This window comes from Megascapheus bottae, chromosome 1 (genome assembly GCF_031878675.1).
Source record: "Megascapheus bottae isolate mThoBot1 chromosome 1, mThoBot2.hap1, whole genome shotgun sequence".
In the NCBI taxonomy this organism is placed as follows: domain Eukaryota; kingdom Metazoa; phylum Chordata; class Mammalia; order Rodentia; family Geomyidae; genus Megascapheus; species Megascapheus bottae.
In genome coordinates, this window is record NC_143509.1 from 54,099,524 (window position 1) to 54,121,998 (window position 22,475).

Below are 22,475 nucleotides of genomic sequence, written 5' to 3' on the forward strand. Positions count from 1 at the left end.
CTATGACGGGACTATAATTGGTCCCTTTATTATAGGCTGACTTTTTTTTTTTCCATTTAACAGGTTTACCATGACAGTGAGGAAGGCCAGAGATATATACAGTTTTATAAGCTTGGAGATTTTCCCTATGTTTCCATCTTGGACCCACGGACAGGTAAGACTTACAACAATTTGTAGCCTTTAACCTATTACTTATTTTTCAGTTGATACCTAACAGTTGACTGAATCTTATAATTATTTAAGCATCTATTTAGGGAATCTGTTTCTGATAACTTGGGAGATGTCAGTATTTTATGTTTGTACTATCATGTTCTTCCAAAGAATAGGTAATGTGCTCATTTTTGTCTTCAGTTTGTAAAGATTTTCTGTCATTAAAATGTTACAGTTGGCTCATGCCTGTTATCCTAGCTACTCAGGAGGGTGAGATCTAAGGATCTTGGTTCAAAGCCAGCCCAGGCACTACAGTCTAAGATACTCTTATCTCCAATTAACCACTAGAAAACCAGAAGTGGTGCTAAGGTTCCAGGGGTAGGGTGGTAGCTTTGAGCTGGAAAAGCTTAGGAACACCACCCAGGCCCAGAGTTCAAGTCCCATGACGGACAAAAAAAAAATTGTTAAAGTTATTTATGTTTTGGTTGTAATTTCACTAGAGTACCAGAGGATTGCATTTTACCTAGATACTGCGTTGTTTAAATTTTTTTTCCTAAATGGCTGAAAATTATATGAGCAGCTAGTCCATAATGGATGGGAATCTCTGAGGTGGGTTTTAGTTGATGCAGTTTCTAAGTTATGAAGTTAGTTATGAAGACACTATGCAAAGACATAAGCAGAGGAGAGATGGGTATCTGTGTTTTAATTATACATTTGCCAACATAAATACTTAATGAGAATGTTGAGAAAAATACTGATTTTAGGGCCAGGAGCATGGCCTAGTAGTAGTGTGCTTGCCTAGCATCCATGAAGCCGTGGGTTAGATTCCCTGGAACCACATACACAGAAAAAAACAGAAGTGGCATTGTAGCTCAAATGGCAGAGTGCTAGCATTGAGCAAAAAGACAGTGCCCAGGCCCTGAGTTCAAGGCCCAGGACTGGCCAAAAAAAAAAAAAAAAGGAAAAGAAATAAAAAAGAAAAATACTGATTTTATTATGTTTATATATCCTGGTTTTAATATTTAGGTCAGAAGCTAGTAGAGTGGCACCAGTTAGATGTCTCTTCTTTCTTGGACCAAGTAACAGGATTTCTGGGTGAACATGGGCAACTGGATGGACTTTCTAGCAGTCCCCCCAAAAAATGTGCCCGATCAGTAAGTATAAGTAGAAAGTGGTAATGAACAATTATGTGTATTTGGTTCTCAAGCTTATAATCTTAATATATTATATATAATGTATAAACATAATAAGTAAAATGTAAATATACTGCTCCTTAAATATCTACCTTCTCACTTGAAATAAGACACATATTCCTTGTTTCTCTTAGAAGTAGGCTCTTTCAGAGGTTGTTTCTATATTTAATTTCTATAACATGTTATTATTAGATTATTTGATAGTGCCATGTTTAGTTTCAAGTAAGAAAAAATATTTTTCACATTTGCTAGCAGTGAGCATGTACATTTTGCAGTCTATATTGTGTAGTGGTTAAACAGTTCCTTATCGTACTAGGTTAAATGTCTAATTAAGAAACAGCAGTATGAAGCTGGGCATGGTGGCTTATGCCTGTAATCCTAGCTACTCGGGTGGCTGAGATCTGAGGATCATGGTTCAAAGCCAGTCTGTGAGACTTATCTCCAATTAACAATCAGAAAACCAGAGAGAGAGAGAGAGAGAGAGAAAGAGAGAGAGAATAGGCGAGAGAGTGAGCAGTAAAGGGTAATTTTTTTTTAATCTGTCATGGGGCTTGAACTCAGGTCCTGAGTTCTATCCCTGAGCTTTTTCACATAATGCTAGTAGTCTACCCCTTTGAACCACAGCTCTACTTTTGATTTTCAGATGGTTAATTGGAGAAGACAAGTCAAATGAACTTTACTTCTTGGGCTAGCTTTGAAACATAATTCTAATATCTCAGCCTCCTCAGTAACTACAGTTACAGGCATTGAGCCACTAGTACCTCTTGTAATATTCTTTTTTAAGACATTAAAAAATGTTTAATTGCCCTAAGGTAGTTTCTTATCTTTTGCATATCTAAATATGAAAACTATTACCTGTATCTATGAGTTGCTGTATCATGTTGTAAATTGAATTTGCCAAATGTGTGTATATGTGTGTTTGTGAGTGTGTATGTACATGGGTCTGTACAGGTTAGTACTAAGGTTTAAACTGAAGGCTTAACATTCTCATTCTTTTATTGTTTGGAGAAAAGAGTTTCACAGATTTTCCTGACTAGGCTGGCTTTGAACCATGATCCTCATGTTTCAGCCTCCTGAGTAGCTAGGCTTATAGGCATAAGCCACTGTCTCCAAGGGTGTCTTTTTTATTTTTTAAAGTTTTGTACTTTATTAAAGTACAATTTATGTGAGATTAAAAACTGGGTATATCTAAAGTTTATAGTGTTGCTGTTGTAATGTTGAGTATCTTCCCAAATGCTTTTTTAACTTCGTATCTTTTGGTGAAATGTTGTTTAGATCTCTTTATTTCAGATTAGCTTTTTTATATCTATGATTTGCTTGTTCATTTCAATAATGGAGTAAACTCACCTGATTTGCAGATTAATCATCACGTATATTCTGAGCATTCATGGTATTTCCTCAATAGCAGTCTTGGAACTATGACTGGATTTCAAGGGTCTTCTGTAGTATCATTTGACTTTTTTTTTTTTTTTTTTTGCCAGTCCTGGGCTTGAGCTCAGGGCCTGAGCACTGTCCTTGGACTTTCTCAAGGCCAGAGCTCTACCACTTGAGCCTCAGCACCACTTCCGGCTTTTTTCTATGTATGTGGTACCGAGGAATCGAACCCCGGTCTTCATGCATGCTAGGCAAGCACTTTAACCACTAGGCCAAACTCCCGGCCTGTAGTATCATTTGAAGAACAAAACTGAAAGGTCTTGATGAAATCCAGTTTGTTATTTTATATTTTGTGTTTTCTGTGTCGCATCAGAAAATAAGTACACCATGATATCTTTTTTAAAAGTAGATTTAGTTCCTGAGTGGGTGCTGGTGGCTCATACCTGTAATCCTGGCTACTCAGGAGACTGAAATCTGAGGATCTAGGTTCAAAAACAGACCACGCAGAAAAGCCTGTGAGAATCTTATCTCTAGTACTACCAAAAACCTGAAGTGGAGCTGTAGCACCAGCCTTTAACAAAAAAACTCAAGGAGAGTGCGCAGGCCTCTAAGTTCAAGCCTCAACAAACCCCCCCCCATACACAAAATAGATTTAGTTCTTGAGTCTGTGCTTCAAATTAATTTTTGCGTATGATGTTACCATATAGCTGAATTGGATTTGTTGGATGCTAGGGATTTAACCAAAGGCCCTGTTGCATTCTACTCAAGCAATCCTTCCACTGAGTTATACCTCTCCCCTCCAATATGTTTTTGTGTTTGTTTTTTGACATAAGGTTTTGTCTTTGTTTCAGTATTTGTTGAAATAAATTTCCTGGGCTGGGAGTTTGGCCTAGTGGTAGAGTGCTTGCCTAGCATGCATGAAGACCTGGGTTCAATTCTGTGGTACCACATGCATAGAAAAAAGCTGGAAGTGGTGCTGTGGTGCAAGGGGTAGAGCTCTAGCCTTGAGAAAACCCAAGGACAGTCCTCAGGCCCTGAGTTCATGCACCAGGACTAGCAAAAAAAAAAAAAAAGTGAAATAAATTTCCTTTTCTCTATTGAAACTGCCACTAGTCAGAAATTGTTCATATTTCTGTGTGTAAATATATGAATTAAATCATTTCAAGTGCCCTTTTTACTAATATTTCTATAATATTTCTGTCTTTAGTTTGGGGGGGGTTGGGGGGAGGGGTAGTGGGGCTTGAACTCAGCTCAAAGCTACTGCCCTACCCCTGAGCCTGGGCCTTGTCTGTGTGCTCTTCAACTCAAGGCTACCACCCTGCCCCTGAGCCACAGCCCTATTTTATTTTATTTTATTTTATTTTATTTTGCCAGTCCTGGGCTTGAGCCCAGAGCCTGAGCACTGTCCTTGAACTTTTTCAAGGCTAGAGCTCTACTGCTTGAGCCTCAGCACCACTTCCAGCTTTTATACTAAGTATGTGGTACCAAGGAACTGAACTTGGGTCTTGGTGCATGGTAGGCAAGCACTCTACCACTAGGCCAAACTCCTGGGCCCCCCCACTTCCCATTTTCTAGTGAATAATTGGAGATAAAAGTCACTGATTCTTTAGTGCCTGGGTTGGCTTTGAACCTTGATCCTCAGATATCAGCCTCCTGAGTATCTAGGATTACAGGTGAGAGCCACAGAGGCTTAAAGTAGATAACCAATTTTCCCAGCACTTTGTTGAAGAGATCCTATCTTTTTCTTCACTGTGTGTTGCGCGCGTGCGTGCGTGCGTGCGTGCGTGCGTGCGTGCGTGCGTGCGTGCGTGCGTGTGTGTGTGTGTGTGTGTGTGTGTGTCCCCCCTAGGGTTTTAACTCAGGGCCTGGCCTGAGTTAAAGATCAGGGCTATCCCTGACCTTTTGTGCTCAAGGTTAGTGGTCTACTACTTGATCTACAGCTCAACTTGACACTTTTTGCTGGTTAATTGGAGATAAGAGTCTCGAGGACTTTCCTGCCCTGGGTGGCTTTGAATGGTGATCCTCTTAAGAAGCCAGTCATGAGTCATTGAAGCCCAACTCTAGATGTTTTTTGATTGCTTTGTTAAAAATTAGGTGGCACTAGTTGTGCGTTTTTATTCCTGAGTCTAATAAGAGTGTTCCTTTGGTCTTCAGGTCATTTTTGTGTCTGTACCAATTTGGTTTTTGTTTCCAAGATCCTGAAGTATAGTTTGAAGTCTGGTATTATGAGTCCTTCAGCAATGCTTTTTTTTTTTTACTGGACTGATTTTTATAATTCTGTAAACAGTGACATTGGGATTTTGATAGATGTCTCATCTAGTCTATAGGATATTTTTGTAGCAGTATGGCCATTTCCACATTATTCTTCTGATCCATGAGCATGGGGAGTCTTTGTATCTTCTTGTGTTTTCAGTTTATTTTCTTTCTTTCATTCTTTTTTTTTTTTTTTAAGAATTTATAGACGCCAGGTGCCGTGTCTCACACCTATAATCCTAGCTACTCAGGAGGCTGAGATCTAAGGATTGTGGTTCAAAGCCAGCCTGGATACTAAAGAACCTGAGACTCTTTATCTCCAATTAATTACAAGAAAATGGGAAGTGGTGCTGTGGCTCAGGGGTAGGGTGGTAGCCTTGAGCTGAAGAGCTTAGGGACAGCGCTCAGGCCCAGAGTGCAAGCCCCATGACCCACAAAAAAAAAAGAAAAAGAAAAAAAAATATATATATATATACACATACATAGATATATTGTTCAGGGCTGAGAATGTGGCTTAGTGGTAAATTACTTGCCTAGCATTTATGAAGCCCTACATAAATAGAAAACACTGGACGTGACATTGTGGCTTAAGTGGTAGAGTGCTGGCCTTGAGCAAAAAGAAGGTCAAGGACAGCACCCAGATCCTGAGTTCAAGCTCCAGGACTGGCAAAAGAAAAAAAGCTGGCATGATGTTTCACATTGGTAATCCTAGCTACTCAGGAGGCTGAGATCTGAGGATCCAGGTTCAAAGCCAGCCTGGGCAGTAAAGAATGAGAGACTTCTTTTTTTTCATATATTTTTTATTGTAATTAATAGAAGGGTTATATTATATTCACCAGATAGAAGGTACATTACTTCACAAATATTGATACCCTTTCTCATGTCATGGTCCCCATTTCTCCCCCATTACCCCCACAAATGAGAGACTCTTATCTCCAGTTAATCACTAGGGGAAAAAAAAGGGTGGGGGAGTGGGGCTATGGCTCAAGGGATAGGATGGTAGCCTTGAGCTGAAGAGATCAGGGTTAGCGCCCAGGCACAGAGTTCAAACCCCATGACTCACAAAAGACAATACCTTTCAATGGAAAACAATAATGAGAAATAGACTACTATGTGTTTTATCCTTTTTTGTCTTGATTATTATTTTGTTTAATTGATTTCCTTTCTGCCTGTGTTTTATGACTACATCTCACAGGAGAGCCTTATAGATGCAAGTGAAGACAGCCAGCTAGAAGCTGCCATCAGAGCCTCCTTGCAAGAGACACATTTCGATTCAACACAGACAAAACAGGATAGCCGTTCAGATGAAGAATCTGAATCTGAACTTTTTTCTGGCAGTGAGGAGTTCATATCTGTTTGTGGTTCTGATGAAGAAGAGGAGATAGAGAATCTTGCCAAGTCCAGAAAGTCTCCCCACAAAGATTTGGGGCATAGAAAAGAAGACAACAGAAGGCCAGTGACTGAACCCCCAGCCAGAGTTGACCCTGGAACAGCCACTAACCACCAAGTATTGACAGCTGTGGATACAGAGATCCTGGAGATGTCACCTGAAAAGTCAGATGGAATAGTGGAGGGGGTAGATGTAAATGGTGGGTTACAGAATAGACTTCTTTTACTTAAAATTTGGATATTACTGAATTCCTTGATTTACTTATTTAAATTGATCTAAAACTCCTATGTCTTCTATTATTATTATTATTATCATTATTTTTTTTTTATAAACTCTTCCTTTAGGACCAAAAGCTCAGCTGATGTTGCGGTACCCAGATGGAAAAAGGGAGCAGATCACGCTTCCTGAACAAGCCAAACTGCTAGTGAGTATACCTAATTGAAAGCACTTAGTGAAAGCAGAGAAACTTCTTTTTCTTTTTTCACTTGTTGTTGTTGTTGTTGTTGTTAATACTACAAGTCAAACCCAGAGCCAAAATTGTGTGAGGCAAGTGCTATAAAGCTGAGTTGTACTACTAGTCCAGAGAGCTAGTAATTAATTAGTTGGAGTTCAGTAAGCATTGCCTGGTTATTTGCTATAGGTGTTAGCTCTAGTGTGGTCTATAATTGGAAACTTGATTGTTGTGAATCTTATTTTTCTTTTCTTTTCTTTTCTTTGCTTTTGTTGGTCATGAGACTTGAACTCTGGGCCTAGGTGCCGTCCCTGAGCTCTTCAGCTCAAGGCTACCATCCTACCCTTTGAGCCACAGTGCCACTTCCTGTTTTCTGGTGGTTAATTGGAGATAAGAGTCTTACAGACTTTAGTGCCCAGGCTGTCCTTGAACCGAGATCCTCAGGTCTCAGCCTCCTGAGTAGCTAGGATTATAGGCATGAGCCACTGTGCCCAGCTGAAACTTACTTCTTCTTAGTTTATTTTCTTCTCTTAGGCAAATCATGGGCAGTGAAAGCTTTTCTATTCTGTAACTATGGAATATAAACCCCAGATGATTTTACTACTGAAAAAAAGGAGTAGGGTTATTTAATGTCCACAAAGGGAGAGAGAGTTTGGGTTTCCTAAGTACTCTTAGTACAAGGTGATTAAGAAGAAAGAACAAAGGCCATCTCTCTTCTGGAATTTGTAAGGTTTTCTCTCTACTAAATATGTTTCTCTCTGTAAGCTGGTCTGGTGGTTTTCATTCACTTGTTGATACATGACATGATGCATCATGGTGATGCTAGGTTCTTTTCATCTAAAATCTATAGCTGATAGGCTTTCCCTCCATTTTCCAGCTGAAAAAGGGTGACTGTAACTGGATTTGGTTAGCTTATGAAAAAAACCTTCCTTTGGTCAGGTATCTATATCTTTTTTTTTTTTTTTTTGGTGTCTGTATTTTACTATTCATTATCGCTGGTGGTAACTTTGGTTCTTTGGGGGGGGTTGTTTGTTTGTTTTGGTACTGAGGCTTGAACTCAGAGCCTTGTGATTGCTAGACAGGTGATCTACTGCTGAACCATTCTTTTAACCTAAAATCTGGTATTTTGTTTTGTGTTCTGGCTGATTTTTTTTTTTTTTGATCAGTTGTGGGGCTTGAACTCAGGGCCTGGGCACTATCCCTGAGCCTCTTTGTACGGGATCTGGCCTCTGGTGCTGATAACCTAGACTGTCTTACTGTTTTAGTGTTTGGAAGGAAACAGCAAGAGCAATAAGTCCTTCTTTATTTACCATTTAGTTAGCATGGTCAGTGGTGGTCTAAAAACATTAAATGGGAAATTCAGAAATTACAAGTTTTAAATTACCATTCAGAGACATGAAGAAACCTTGCACCTTCCTATTCCATCATCTGGATTGTACATCATCCCTTTGTCCAGGTTGTATGTGCTACCGACTGTGAGTTATTAGGCATCTGGATTTTCAGACCAACTGTTAATAGTGTCACAGTGGGGACGGGATTAAGTCTAGTGGTAGAGTGCTTGCCTAGCATACACAAAGCCCTGGATTCATTTCCTCAGTACCACATACACAGAAAAAGCCAGAAGTGGCACTGTGGCTCAAGTGGCAGAATGCTAGACTTGAGCAAAAAGTGTCCAAGTCAGTGCCCAGGTCCTAAGTTCAAGCCCCAATATTGGCACAAAAAAAAAAAAAAAAAGGCCAGCTCAGGCACTAAAGTCCAAGAGACTGTTATCTCCAACTAACCACTAGAAAATGGGAAGTGGCCCTGTGACTCAAGGGTTAGGATGGTAGCCTTGAGCTGAATAGCTTAGGGACAGTGCCTAGGCCCAGAGTTCAAGCCCCATGACCAACAACAAAATAAATAAATAAAAAGCCAGTGCCTAGCATGCATGAAGACCTGGGTTCCATTCCTCAGTACTACGTACATAGAAAAAAAAAAGTGGGAAGTGGTACTGGAGCTCAAGTGGTAGAGCTCTAGCCTTGAGAAAAGTCCAAGGATAGTGCTCACTCAGGCCCTGAGCTCAAGCCCAGGACTGGGGAAAAAAAAAAAAAAGCCAGGTGCCATAGCTCATGTCTGTAATCCCAGCTACTCAAGAGACTGAGACCTGAGGATCGAGGTTCAAAGGCAGACCAGGCACTAAAGACTGTGAGACTCTTATGTCCAATTATCTACTAGAAAACCAGAAGTGGCACTGTGGCTCAAAAGGGTATGAGATAGCCTTGAGCTGAAGAGCTCAAGGATAACACCCAGGCCAAGTTCAACAAACAACCAACAAAAAAATAATAGTCTTTTGGTATCTGAAAGTATGATGCTTTTTCTTTCATCTAATAGGTCAAAATGGTATATATTCAGTCGTTAATGATGTTGTATCCTCTCATTTCTCATAGGCTCTGGTAAAGCATGTCCAATCTAAAGGATATCCAAATGAACGCTTTGAACTACTCACCAACTTTCCTCGAAGAAAACTGTCTCACCTGGACTATGACATTACATTACAGGAGGCTGGCCTTTGTCCTCAAGAGACTGTCTTTGTACAAGAAAGAAATTAACATCATGGCTTGACCTCTCTCAGCTTACCCCTTTTTTCCCTTTTCTTGTGAGATACCATGTTACTAAGTAATGCATTTTGGCTTATAGGACCAGAGAGCCAAAGTTGGGCAAGCAAGTCACCTGCCTTCTCTTTCTCTTGTCTCTTTCTCTCCCACTACTTTTTCTCTAGCCTTCTATTTGCTTCCTTTCCCTCTTTTTTTCTTCCCTAATCTGGTGACCAAATGGAAGTGTAAGGGTAAGATCTTTCCTAGTACTGGCAGCAGGAAATATGTGGCCCATTACGTGGTCACTTGCACAGCACTTTGGGATCAGATGATAATGTGTTCAGACTCTGACAAAAAAAAAAATACTGTCCAGATTCAGAATAAAAACAAGCCCCTTTTCTGTAAGCCCCCATTTGTAGTTGGGAAAAGAAATTCTTTCAATACATGTAGGAAAATATTTTCATGACAAAATATTTAGGCTTTTATTTACATGGAAAATACCTCCCTTATAATTATTGCTCACTATAATCTTTATCCCAAAGGATTCCTATATTGTAGTTACAAGAGTTATTTCTGTAATATGTGTCATCGGCAGAGTGAGTGCTCAGTGTAAGATGTCCTAGCTTGAGAGAGCTTTCTTCATTATTACTCTATTAAGTATATTGATCCTGCTAGTCCTAGAGTGCACCTTTAGTGAGCATAATGTGATTGGTGTAGGGAGGTGCTTGCTGTTTTGCCAGTGCAGCATATTAGTTTCTTTAGCTCCTTGTCTGGGTCTGCAGCGATCTGTAGGAAGGCAGCTGTTTGATAATCATGCAGTACAATGGCTTGTGATTTTAACCACTGTGGCTATTGATTGTCCTATGTGCTTAAAGCATACTTATGTGTGTCCCAGGGGAAGAAGAGAAACATGCAGCTGAGAGTTGCTAACCATGTTTCCTCTGTTAGAAGTGATTCATTTTTTTACCCCTGGTTGGAATAATTGCTGAAAGGCTCTGGTGACTGGTGGACTTTAATCCTCAGTTTTCTTTCAGGAGAAATCAAAACTGAAAAGTCTCTGAGGGGAAGTCCTTTAAACTCAACTCATAAGACAGTAGCTAGTAAAGGGGATTTTGAGAATTACAGTAATCTTCAGATGTTGCAGGGGTTTTCTGCCAACAAAAGCCACATTCAAATCCTTGGTAAATGCTCTTTTCAGTATTATTTCAAAAAGGCCACCGGAATCCATATAATGCTTTTAACTTGTCATCACTATATGCTCAGTTTTTACTTTGAGCTTTTTTAGAGTATTCTAATGAGCTAGTAGTGATCTGGTTACAAAATTAGAACTTGTAACTTATTATGCAACCATTAAAATAATACAAATGACCTGTTTTGTCAATTGGGGGTTTAGGTTAATTCTAATACTTAGGAACATGAATTATTGCTCAAAGACATTTAGATTCCCATCTACTTTAAGATTTTTCTCTTGGCAACTAGGGGATTATTAAAAAAAACAGATGCTGTGTGTTGCTAGTACACAATTACACATGGTTTTTAATGGCTGGATTTTTGAGGACCCCTCCTGAGGAATGGAATATATATCTTCTCAAGGAAATCATGGAAAGTTGTTATTCTTCAGTGAGTCCTTTTGAATTAATGTTCTTTTTTTTTCTGTCTGTGTAAGTGCTATGTATAAGTATATAATTGTATAAATATTTATAAATATATTTATATAATTACAGTTTCATTTATACCTTGAGTCAAAGTTCTCTCTTCAGATTGGTGACTGAGTAATACCACTTTTGGTATTTTTAACACTTTTGAGGCTTAACCTGCAGCTTCTAATTTATTGAGGAAATGGCTTAAATATAATTCCTCAGTTCTGACTTGTAACTTGGATAGCATACTTACTATCTGAGGAATAGAGCTGCAGACTATCAAGGTGCAATGGAGAGTAAAGCTTACTGGTAGAAGTTAAACCTTTAGGAAGGCCCAGGCTAAGAAGCCTTGGGTGTGCTCGGATGTGTGCTGTGCTGGGACCCATCTTTAACCCCTGACACTCATAGCTAAAGCCCAAATCAAAAAAAATGAAGTCAAGAACCTTCTCTTTAGGACTCACTTATCCTCTTATCCTCTTACGTATCTTGAGAGCCTGAGGCAGCATGTTCATAGTGAGTGGGTGTGGTTCTTTTTTATATGCTCAGCACTGGCATATCTATGCGAAACCAAAGTGACTATTTCAACTTAGGTTATTGTGGAATGCCCAAGTATATGGTATGAGAGACAGGGCATAATTTACCCAACTTAGATATAATGAGAATTTTAGAATACAAGGTGTAGAGGCTCTTGAGAGAAGACTATTATTATCTTATGTTTCATAGAGTGGCCTGCATTGAGGGTTATGACTGTACAGTGGAAGAGCAAATCAGAGTACAGCCTGGCTCATGAACTTAATCTACATAAGGAGTATGCTTGCTAGAGTTTGCCTTATTTCTGCTGCAAGTTCTTTGCTCTTTAAGGGAGTTTCATTGAATACATTAAGTGTGGTGAGTAAGTCTACTTAACAATAGTTACTTCCTGTTAGTTGCTTCCTATAAGTAATAATTTCAGAGTTTTAAGAGATGGAAAATGAAAAGAACAAGATAGACTGAGTGTAAAAGAAATACAGGGAGATAGAATGAAAAGTAAAGAGAAAAAAAATGAGAGGAGTACTTTTTAAAATTTGATCCTAGGAAAGAACAAAAAAAAAATGGCAAATGAGGGAACAAGGAAGTAGTTATTAGCAACTGACATTATATACCTTATGAGCACTGTCTCCTTCAGTCTTCCCATGAATCCTACAAAATGTATATTTTCATTTTGTAAATAAGAAAGTTAAAATCCATAACTTTGGTTAGGTCATAACTCGTATGGGACAAGTGAGACTTGGGACCCAGGATCTGCCTTCTGTTCACTCCATGCCGTGTTTCTCCTCTGTTAGGGGAAATTGTTTTATCCAGAAGGTAGCTTTGTTGCTACTTCACTTTATACATTACCATCTGATTTTGTTTTCTTACATGAAAAGGATAAAAATTATTACAGAGTATATATAGTTCTCTTTTCTGTATTCCATGCATGCTAGATCATTGAACTAAATCCTTTGTAAATGACTTGCTTAATTTTTGGGTGCTGTCCCTGCGGGTTTTTGTTTGTTGGTTGGTTTCATTGGTTTTGTTTTTCTCTCAAGACCAGTGTTCTACTATTGGAGCCCTAGCTCCGATTCCAGCTTTTTGGTGGTTAATTGGAGATAAACCTCATGGTCTTTCCTGCCTGGTCTTCTGGGAACCACAATCCTCAGGTCTCAGCTTCCCTGAGTAGTAGAGTTGCAAGTGTGAGCCATCGGCACCAGACTTTTGTATATGTTTTAAATTCTGTCACATTTTACTTTCTTACTTGTGTAAAGCAACATTACCTATTGAGTCCTTAGTCAAAGCTGGAGATAATGTGTAATAAAGAATATGATTCTTGCCAGTCTCATTCAGTTAGGGTAGGAAAGGACACAGGAGATGTGTTTACCTTTTGAGGTTGAGGTTGAGCTAATTACAACAGTTTAGAAATGAGAAAGAATAGTGTAGGTGGTAGTTAGGAAATTTTACAAAGAAAGACTGAAAAATGGCAAACACAGTAGGTCAAATATTTTCAGCTCACCTATATTCTTTAGTGTCACCTTTTGTAACTGCTAGATTTTAGGACATTAAGTTGTAAGGTACAACCAGTACCGGTGTAGGAATGGACTGTTGATTCCCAAGACTCAGAGCTCTTCACCAGCAGGGATCTCACTTGAACACTTCCAGAAATATCATAAACAGTCACTAGTCACTGAAAAAGGTGGGAAAGATGTAATTTCTCTACCCTGTTACATGTTAAGTATACAATACAGTATAAGTTCTGTCATGAATAGGCAGTTGTGAAGCTGTTAAATCCATAGAGAGAATGCAAATGTGCACCTGGACTTGCAGTCTTTGCAGAAACGCTAGGGACCCGCACAACTAGACCACCAAAGGTGTCCTCCTAAAACATTTACACATGTAGTGTCTCCCTTGATTATGTGTTCTCCTTGGGCTGAGTAAAAGTGTGCTTGTTCTCCAGCTTCTGTGCTTTTCCTTTTGTATCCAGGCATAACTTGCCCAATAACTTGATCTAACCTCACTGTGATGACTGAAATCCCCTAAGAAAAAAGTTTCATAGTAATTGATCTAGTAATGAGCTTTTAAGCAATTAATTTATAAACATTTATTCTGTGTGTTGATCAATGTTGAATATATCTAAAATGTAACTAATGAAAATTTAATATGTCACAGTAGAGTAAATTTTTGTTTTGTGTGTTTTAAAGAACTGGCTTAGCAGTTGTTGGGAAATTGTATGCATTGTAGAATCCACATGCAGTTTGAGCAGAAGTAACTTTTTTATATCCCCTAAAGGTGATTTAAAAAATTACATTATATCCCAAAGTGGGCCAGTTTCCCACTTCATACCCTTGTTTGACCATCTTCCACTGAACTACTTAGTTATGAATAAGTAATGTCTGTGTAAAACTAAAACTTAAAAGTAATGAGCATAGGAAGAACCAGCATTTCTGATGAGCATGGCAATTTTCTAGTAGTATAAGCCTTGATGAACAGAGACAGCTGTGGACTATGAATATGTAACTTCATTGCTTTGCCTTGCTTAGCATTCCAGTTGTCTTGCCATGAAACCTAGTATTGCTTAGTACATATTTTAGAATAGTGTCAAGAATATCCTTTAGAATTACAACCAGCAATAACCTAATATATTGATTTCTCACTGATTTGATATTTCAGTGGTTATTTTTAAGTTACTTGTGTGTCATTTGTACTGGAGAGGCAGATTAGAATCAAGAGTTGTTATAATAGAAAGTAGGATGGCCTTGATTTGTTTTCCTACGAAATAAGTTCATGTGGTTAGATTATTGGATGTGATGACACCCTTAATTAAAAAACATTTTTTGGCCGGGAGTTTGGCTTAGTGGTAGAGTGCTCGCCTAGCATGCAAGAAGGCCCAGGTTCGATTCCTCAGAACCACATACATAGAAAAAAAGAAAGAAAAGATTTTTTTTTCTCCTGCAATACATGAGATTGAAATCAGAGGGCTTCACATTTGTTAGGCAACTCTTAGAGGCAGCTATTTGAACTGTGCTCCAATCCTAGAAAAAAACTTTTAATCTTTTTTTTTCTTTGTTCTTTGTTCTTTGATTTTCAATATCTTTCCCCCTGACAATTAGACATTATTTTAATATAATTAGGTATGTTTAAGAGAATTCTGTTTTTTTTTTTGGTCAGTGGTGGGGCTTGAACTTGGCCGGGGCTCTTTCCCTTAGTTTTTCAACTCAAGGTTATTGCCCTACCCCTTGAACCATGAAACTATTTCCAGTTTTCTAGTGGTTAATTGGAGATAAGAGTCTCATATTCTTTAGTGCCTGGGCTGTCTTTGAACTTCGGTCCTCAGATCTCAGCCTCCTGAGTAGTTAGAATTACATGTGAGAGCCACCTTGCCCAGCAAGAAAATTCATTTAAAAATATACATCCATCCTCCCTACCCCCTTCCTTTGTGATAGGTCTCACTGTGAAACACAGTACTAGCCTTAAACTCACAATCCTTCTGCTACAGACGCCTGAATGCTGGAATTATCGGTATGAATCATCATACCTGCTAAATTTTTCATTTTTTGTAGATTAATAATCCAGAGAAGAGTTTGAGGCAAACATCCTTTTTATAGTTCATCTTCTTTCTACTTAACAAGAATTCATTTTTTCCAAAAAGGAAAATTGTTAGCTTTCTGACACCTCTTCTTCTTTTTTGGCCTACAGATTACTGGTATATCACTTAGAATCTCAACCATTCTCATAAACTTGCTTACTTTTTGCTACATTTTTAATATGGCTTTTTTCTACCATATGATCCCAAAGTAAAGGTGGCAATCCAATATTAACTACTTTAATAAAACACAATTTAGTGGTCAGAAGTGTGGCCTAGAGCTAAAGTGCTCACCTAGCATGCACAAAGCTCTGGGTTTGATTCCTTGATACCACATAAACAGAAAAAAAATCTGAATGTGCACTGTGTGGCTCAATAATAAGAGCACTAGCCTTGAGAAAGCTTAAGGACAGTGCCCAGGCCCTGAGTTCAAATCCCAGGACTGGCAAAAGCAACAACAAAAAACACACAATGTTTACTGTAGTGAGGTGGTTTTGAAAGATAACCAGATTTGTCAAAATCTCAAATGGAAATAGCAGTGGTAACACTTTACCTAAGAGCGATCATTTCTTAAATATACATATGAAAGTTACATTGCAGTACTCATTCTAGGGCAACAGCAAGCTTTTGTTTGTTTAGTGCTATTTTTCTCTGTATAGATAAAAATGTCCTAAGATTTTATGTCTTAGGTGATCCCTTAGATTTTAAAAATAAACTATGCTGAAGCAAACATAAGTGATCTTCTCTCCCATCAAGAAAAAAGTTGTTAATCTAATTGAAGTAACCAGAGTCATTTGTATATTAGAAAATGGGAAATTAGTTAAATAATTAAATTTGAGCTTATAATTCAATCCTTCCTTTTTAATTTGCCTTTTTCATAGACTCATATGGGAATGATAACTGATGAGGGAGAGATTTTTGATCTGGTACTATTTACCACTACTACCCTCCCCCTCCAAAAAAAAAAAGTCAGGGTAACTGATTTTAGACCAGGATTCATTTCAACATAATGATATTGGAATGTTGATAATCAAAATAAGTTTTTAACAAAATTATTTTATAGCATGCTTTAAAAAAAAAAGTTGCTGTGTTTTTTTGTTTTTGTTTTTTTTTCTGGTCCTGGAGATTTTTCTGGGGCCTGGGCATTGTTCCTGAGCCTCTTTATGCTCAAGGATAGAGTTGTACCACTTGAGCCACAGCACCACTTCCAGCATTTTCTGGATAGTTTATTAGAGATAAGAGTCTCATGGACTTTGTCTGCTGGAGTTGGCTTTGAACCATGATCCTAAGATCTTAACCTCCTGAGTAGGGTTACAGGTGTGAGCCACCAGTGCCCAGCCTGCTGTGTTTTTAATAAGGGAAAATAGCAACTACATGATATGATTCAAAATGCAAACAGGTTTATAACAACCATCATGTGATTATAATAAAAATGTGATAACATTGCCCTATATTTTAGGCCTCACACAGAATGGCATTGCCACCAGAAAAGCCCTGTTAGAATGATCTCTGCCTTTCAGTAAATAAGTAGCAAATAGTAGGGGCTATTTATATTGCCCACTTGGGGACTGGGCATTATTACTTTCCTTGGTTAGACCTAGTCTGGAAGGTTATTTAAAACACCTAATAGGAGACAGTAAAGCTGTGAAGATAATCCTCTAACCTCAAATACAGAGAAACAAGTACCAGTTGAAACAACATGGTCTCAACTGAGAGTTTTCTATTCAAGCTTTGACATGAATTTGTTAAGACAATTTTTCACTACTATAAATTTTTTTTTTCAGGATGATTTTTCTCTTGGTTGCTACCAAACTTCTAGAAAGTCCTCTTTCTAGAAGTATTGATTGTTCTGTGGAAATTCTCAGGAGTGTTTATGGATTCTGCATGTTTTATATGAATTCAGTTTGAAAACCCAGTTTGAGAATCATCTAGGAAGTCCAATTCTGGCATGTCTCTTTTTTGTGTGTGAATTGTGGGGCTTGAACTCTGGGCTTGGGTGCTGTACCAGAGCTCTTCAGCTCAAGGCCATCCCTCTACCACTTGAGCCACAGCACCACTTCCAGTTTTTTAGTGGTTAATTGGAGATAAGAGTCTTATGAACTTTTGTGCCTGGGCTGGCTCTGAATTGCAGTCCTCAGATCTCAGCCTCCTGAATAGCCAGGATTAGAGGCGTGACCCATTGGTGCCCAACTCTCTGGCATGTCTTTATAATTGTTTTAAAATACATCTTATGCCATTTTCCAAACCTTATTCTCATTCAGAGTTTAGTCAAAGAATGAAATTTGTTTGGGACTAGGGATGAGAGTGGACTGGGGACTTGAGTGACGTCAACTTCAGATGATTTGCTTTAAAAGTATTTTCTCAAACAGTTCCTAACAGTATTTAGAGATTCTCTGGAATTTTGTGTACTCATCTTAATCTGGACAAAGTGGTGGTCTTACTGAAATTTTCATTCTTAATGCAGGATAGGCTCTAAACATATTGTGTAGTTTAACTTTATTAAATTCAAGAAGATAATGGACCAAGTCAGTGCTTTTACTCTAGTGTTCTGGCTTCCTAAAATGCACATAGAATTCTCAGTTTTCTGGGCCTTTAATCCTATGGTGCTAGGAGATTTGTTTCTACAGCTCTTCCCAAAGTTGGAAAGGAAGCAGTGAAAGATAACTGGACCTTCCATTTTTTTGTTTTAATTCAAAACACACCAGAGGGGCTGCGAGTGGTACCTAGTGGTAGAGTGCTCTCCTGGCATGCATGAAGCCCTGGGTTCCATTCCTCGTACCACATACATGGAAATTGGGTGAAGTGGTGCTATGGCTCAAGGGGCAGAGCGCTATCATTGCAAGGACAGTGCTCAGGCTCTGAGTTCAAGCCCCAGGACTGGGCAAAAAACAAAACAAAACAAACCAGAAACCCTCCTAGTTAGTAAGTGATAACAAAGGTGCTAGGGAAAGCCTGAAAGTAAAAGGCACAGGGAGGTAGTAAGGATGCTAAATAAATGCGGAGAAAAACATGCCATTAGATATGGCAGAGCTGTAACTGCTGGCTGAGACTCAATGGAACGTCCACTTGCTGTAGAACCAGGGAACTCATAGACAACTGGGTGTGATGGATCTATCTATAGATGCACATAATCTATAGGTAAATACTTATTCAAAGTGAGGGTCTTTCCTTTTGTGATCCTCTAGTTTTGGCTGTACCAAATTGTGAATACTCTTGCTGTGTTGTACCCAGTTGCTTTATATTAATATTGCAACTTGAATTGGGGAGGGTGGGTGGGACAGCTGGGTGGGGGAGGGAAGGGAATGGGAGGATAAGTCTTCTGAAGACATCAGCTCACTGTGCTGAGAGAGGGACCAAACTCAAGGAAACCTCTGATCTATAAATTAAACTGCTGCATTTTTTATAAATACATGTAAATGTCCTGTTGTAATATTTGATCTTGGAAATAAAAATAAAAAGTTTTCAGTATTTTTTGTGTTTTTTTTTTTTTTTTTGAAGTAGAAATCTGGATATTACTTTCAATTGATGTAATTTACATTCCCAAAATTTGCCTTTGTGTTCTCATGTTTAAGCAACTTAATGTTTTCAATGAAGATTAATTTGGAATTTCATTGTCAAGTGTAGTATGTGCTCTATTTTTCTCTATGCTGAAGATTTATGGTAGATACACCAAAAAGTTTTGATTAAAGTGTCAAAAAAAAAAAAAAGCCTGGTGCTGTGGCTCATGCCTGTAAATTCTAGCTACTCAGGAGGCTGAGATCTGAGGATCCCAGTTCAAAGCCAGCCCGGGCTCTATAGACTGAGACTCTTACCTCCAGTTAATCACTAGAAAATGGGAAATGGGGCTGTGGCTCAGGGATAGGGTGGTAGCCTTGAGCTAAAGAGCTCAAGGACAGAGCCCAGGCCAGAGTTCAAGCCCTTTGACACCACCCCCCTCCCCAAAACAAAAGTGTCAAAAAATGGGTTAGCTCTAAGCCTTGTTTGGAAAGTATAAGTTGTATAGCTGTAGTGTCCAATATGACTATACTGTCTTCACCCTGGTTAAAGAAGGCTTTCTGAGCCTATATTCATTTAGGAAGACTAGAGTAGTGGTGACTCTACATTAGAACTTAAACACAAAACCATCATTTACCATGATTTTGAAACAGCTTCCTCAAGTCCCATTTGTAGTACCTTTTTTTTTTTTTAAATCAATTATGGGACATGAACTCTGGGCCTGGATACTGTTCCTGAACTCTTCAGCTTAAGGCTAGTGCTCTACCACTAGTGGTGCCACAACACCACGTCTGGTTTTCTGGTAGTTAATTGGAAATTAACTCTTATTAACTCTTATCTCCAATTAACTATCAGGCAGGGAGGGAAATGGGGACTGAAGGGACCCCTTTCTTGACTTCCCCCAAAATCTATCCCCTATAGGCATTTCCCATCTTCATGACAAAGGAGGACTTGACCCAAGGCAGGGGCTGTAAAATCCCTGATAACAGCTCAGATTACAAGACCAGTTAAACCAGGTGGAGTTACCAGAATTCCTCCCCACCCTACCCCCCTTGGCCTGCCAGGAAACTCCCTCCCTTTCCTTTGTCGTCAGAGCAGTGCGCCAGAAGCCCACCGAGATGATAGGTCTGTTCAACAGCAAAGGTGTCAGTGGTTGCCCCAGCCATCAATCAACCATGTTGAATAAAAGTAGCCTGTAAGATTAGGCAGGGTCGCTCACTCACATCTTAGAGATGGCCCTAACTGGTCAGTATGATTCTCCATGCTAGGGGCGGAATAAAACTCTGTCTAGCTTCCGCTTTTGTGTCAGGCTTGTTCCTTTGATCACAGACCCTAACAGGGACAAAAACATGAGAAGGGGTATCAATGTGTGAGAAATAATGCACCTAAACTATCTGGCGAATATAACCGCAATCCCTCTATACATTACAATTTTTAAAAAGTTAAAAAAAAGTCCTATGGACTTTCGTGCCCTGGTTGACTTTGAACTGAGATCCTCAGCTTTCTGAGTAGCTAGGATTACAGGCATGAGCCACGGGTGCCTGGCTCATACATAGTATCTTCAACACAGAAATTTGCAATTTGGGCCTGGAGTTTGGCCTAGTGGTTAAAGTGCTTGCCTAGCATGCACGAAGACCCAGGTTCGATTCCTCGGTACCACATATATAGAAAAAAAGCCAGAAGTGGTGTGGAGGCTCAAGTGGTAGAGCTCTAGCCTTGAGAAAGTCCAAGGACAGTGCTCAGGCCCTGAGCTCAAGCCCAGGACTGGCAAAAAAAAAAAAAAAGAAATTTGCAATTTACCAACCAACCGCCAACTTCCTCGATCCATAAATCTTTGTGTCCTCGCATCTTATGGAAGCTGTAAGAAACCATCAGACTATACAAGAGATAAATGAAATTTATGGGTAAGGCTATATACTTTCTCAGAAGCCAATAAAATGACAATGAAGAACTTAAGAGTAAAAGTTCAAATGATGAGCTTAATTATAAAATTATTTTAAAAATTTCATGAAGGAACATCTTTAAAAACCTATGTAGGCACTGGGAATGTGATCCACCAGCACTCACTCATCCATAGACCAATCTTGATGACCACAGATGCAAGGAGGTACAGCTACTTTGACAGGAAAGGAGTAATCCCCAAAGTGGGCTGGAGGGGAGCGAAGAGAGAGAGAATGGCCAAGAAGCATCACAGCCAACTATGCCAAGGACAAATGGCCATGAAGTGTTATTAGCCACACAAAGCCACTGAAGAACAAGAGCATTTTCAGTACAGAGTTGGAAGGGAGGCTTAAATTGACTGAAGTGAGGTTTGTAGTATTTATACTGATAGGAAAAAAAAAAAAAGGACGGGTAGGGCTCACGCCTGTAATCTTAGCTACTCAGGAATCTGAGATCTGAGGATCGTGGTTCAAAGCCAGGCAGGCACTAAAGTCCATGAGATTCTTATCTTCAATGAACCACTAGAAAACAGGGAGTGGGGCTGTAACTCTAGTCTAGGGGTAGGGTGGCAGCCTTGAGCTGAAGAGCTCAGGGATAGCCCCCAGCCCAGAATTCAAGTCCCACAACTCACCAAAAACAAACAAAAAAACCTCCAGGAAATGTAAAAACAACAACCCACTAACTTCCTCTTCAGACCACTGGTGTTAATGGAAGCTGTTTCAACATCTTCTCTTCTTTTTCTTCCCTTGGCTCTGTTATTTTGTCAGTTGTTAGATAAAGCTGGAGTTCACCCACAATCACTCTTTATCCAGAGAGGGTCAAGAGTCTGCTGGGGGTCACAGTGGTCTGCTGGGTCATTTTCCCCTTTCATTCCTTGTGGACTACCACGTTCTCAACTTCTCCTTCTTATTGCTCAACTCCCACCTCCAGAATGCCTAATCTCTCCCAGGACGGAACATCACCCTCATCTTCTCCAGACATTTTACCCTGCAGAAGCCTTTTATGGAATTACTGAGGTTTCTCATTGTAGGTCCTGTATGAAAGTCATATGCTCCTTCCCAAAGATACCACCAGCAAGGTGGTAGTCATGGCTCCAGCACAGCCACCTTCTAGGGCACATCTGTAAAAAATAGTGCCCTAATGATGGCCTGACTTACTGCCTGTTTACTGCAAGTAGATAGCTTCATAAAGAAATGCCTTGTTGGGGAATCAGAAGTTTGGCCTAGTGGTAGAATGCTTGCCTACCTAGCATGTACAGACCTGGATTCGACTCTTCAGTATCACATACACAGAAAAGGCCAGAGCTGTGGCTCAAGTGGTAGAGTGCTAACCTTGAGAAAAAGTACTCAACATGTGAAAGGGTATCAATATATGTAAATTAATGCACCTTCTATCTGGCAAATATCATGTAACCCTTTTATTAATTACAATTTAAAAAAAGTACTCAAGTACTTACAGGCAATGGCTCACTCCTGTAAGCCTAGCTACTCAGGAGGCTGAGGTCTAAGGATCTCAGTTCAAAGCCAGCCCGGGCACTAAAGTCCATGAGACTCTTAACTCTACTTAACCACTAGAAAACCAGAAGTGGTGCTGTGGCTTAGGGCGTAGGGTAGTAGCTTTGAGCTGAAGAGCTCAGGGACAGTGCCCAGGCCCAGAGTTCAAGCCCTATGACCAACAAAAAAGATGAGGAGGAGGTGGAGGAGAAAAGGTACTTAGGCCCTGAGTTCAAGCCCCAGGACTGGCAAAGGAAAACAGAAAAGAAATTCCTTGTTGGCCAGATGCAGGTGGCTTATGCCTATAATCTTAGCTACTTAGAAAGCTGAGAGCTGAAAACCATGGTTCAAAGCCAGGCTGGTCATGAAAGTCTGTGATACTCATATCTTCAATTAATTACAAAAAACCAGATGTAGAGCTGTGAC

At 39.4% G+C, this 22,475-nt stretch overlaps 1 protein-coding gene across 1 annotated transcript in view; it reads left to right on the forward strand.

Annotated features, from left to right (window-relative positions):
- Nucleotides 1-14,381, forward strand: part of Ubxn7 (UBX domain protein 7) — a 65,336-nt gene extending 50,955 nt beyond the window's left edge. The window contains exons 7-11 of the mRNA XM_090344454.1: nt 64-154; nt 1,177-1,304; nt 6,166-6,559; nt 6,705-6,784; nt 9,238-14,381. Coding sequence (XP_090200580.1) covers nt 64-154; nt 1,177-1,304; nt 6,166-6,559; nt 6,705-6,784; nt 9,238-9,399 — 855 coding nt within the window. The 3' untranslated portion in view covers nt 9,400-14,381. The remainder of the gene's footprint in view (nt 1-63; nt 155-1,176; nt 1,305-6,165; nt 6,560-6,704; nt 6,785-9,237) is intronic.
- Nucleotides 14,382-22,475: the final 8,094 nt, after the last annotated feature.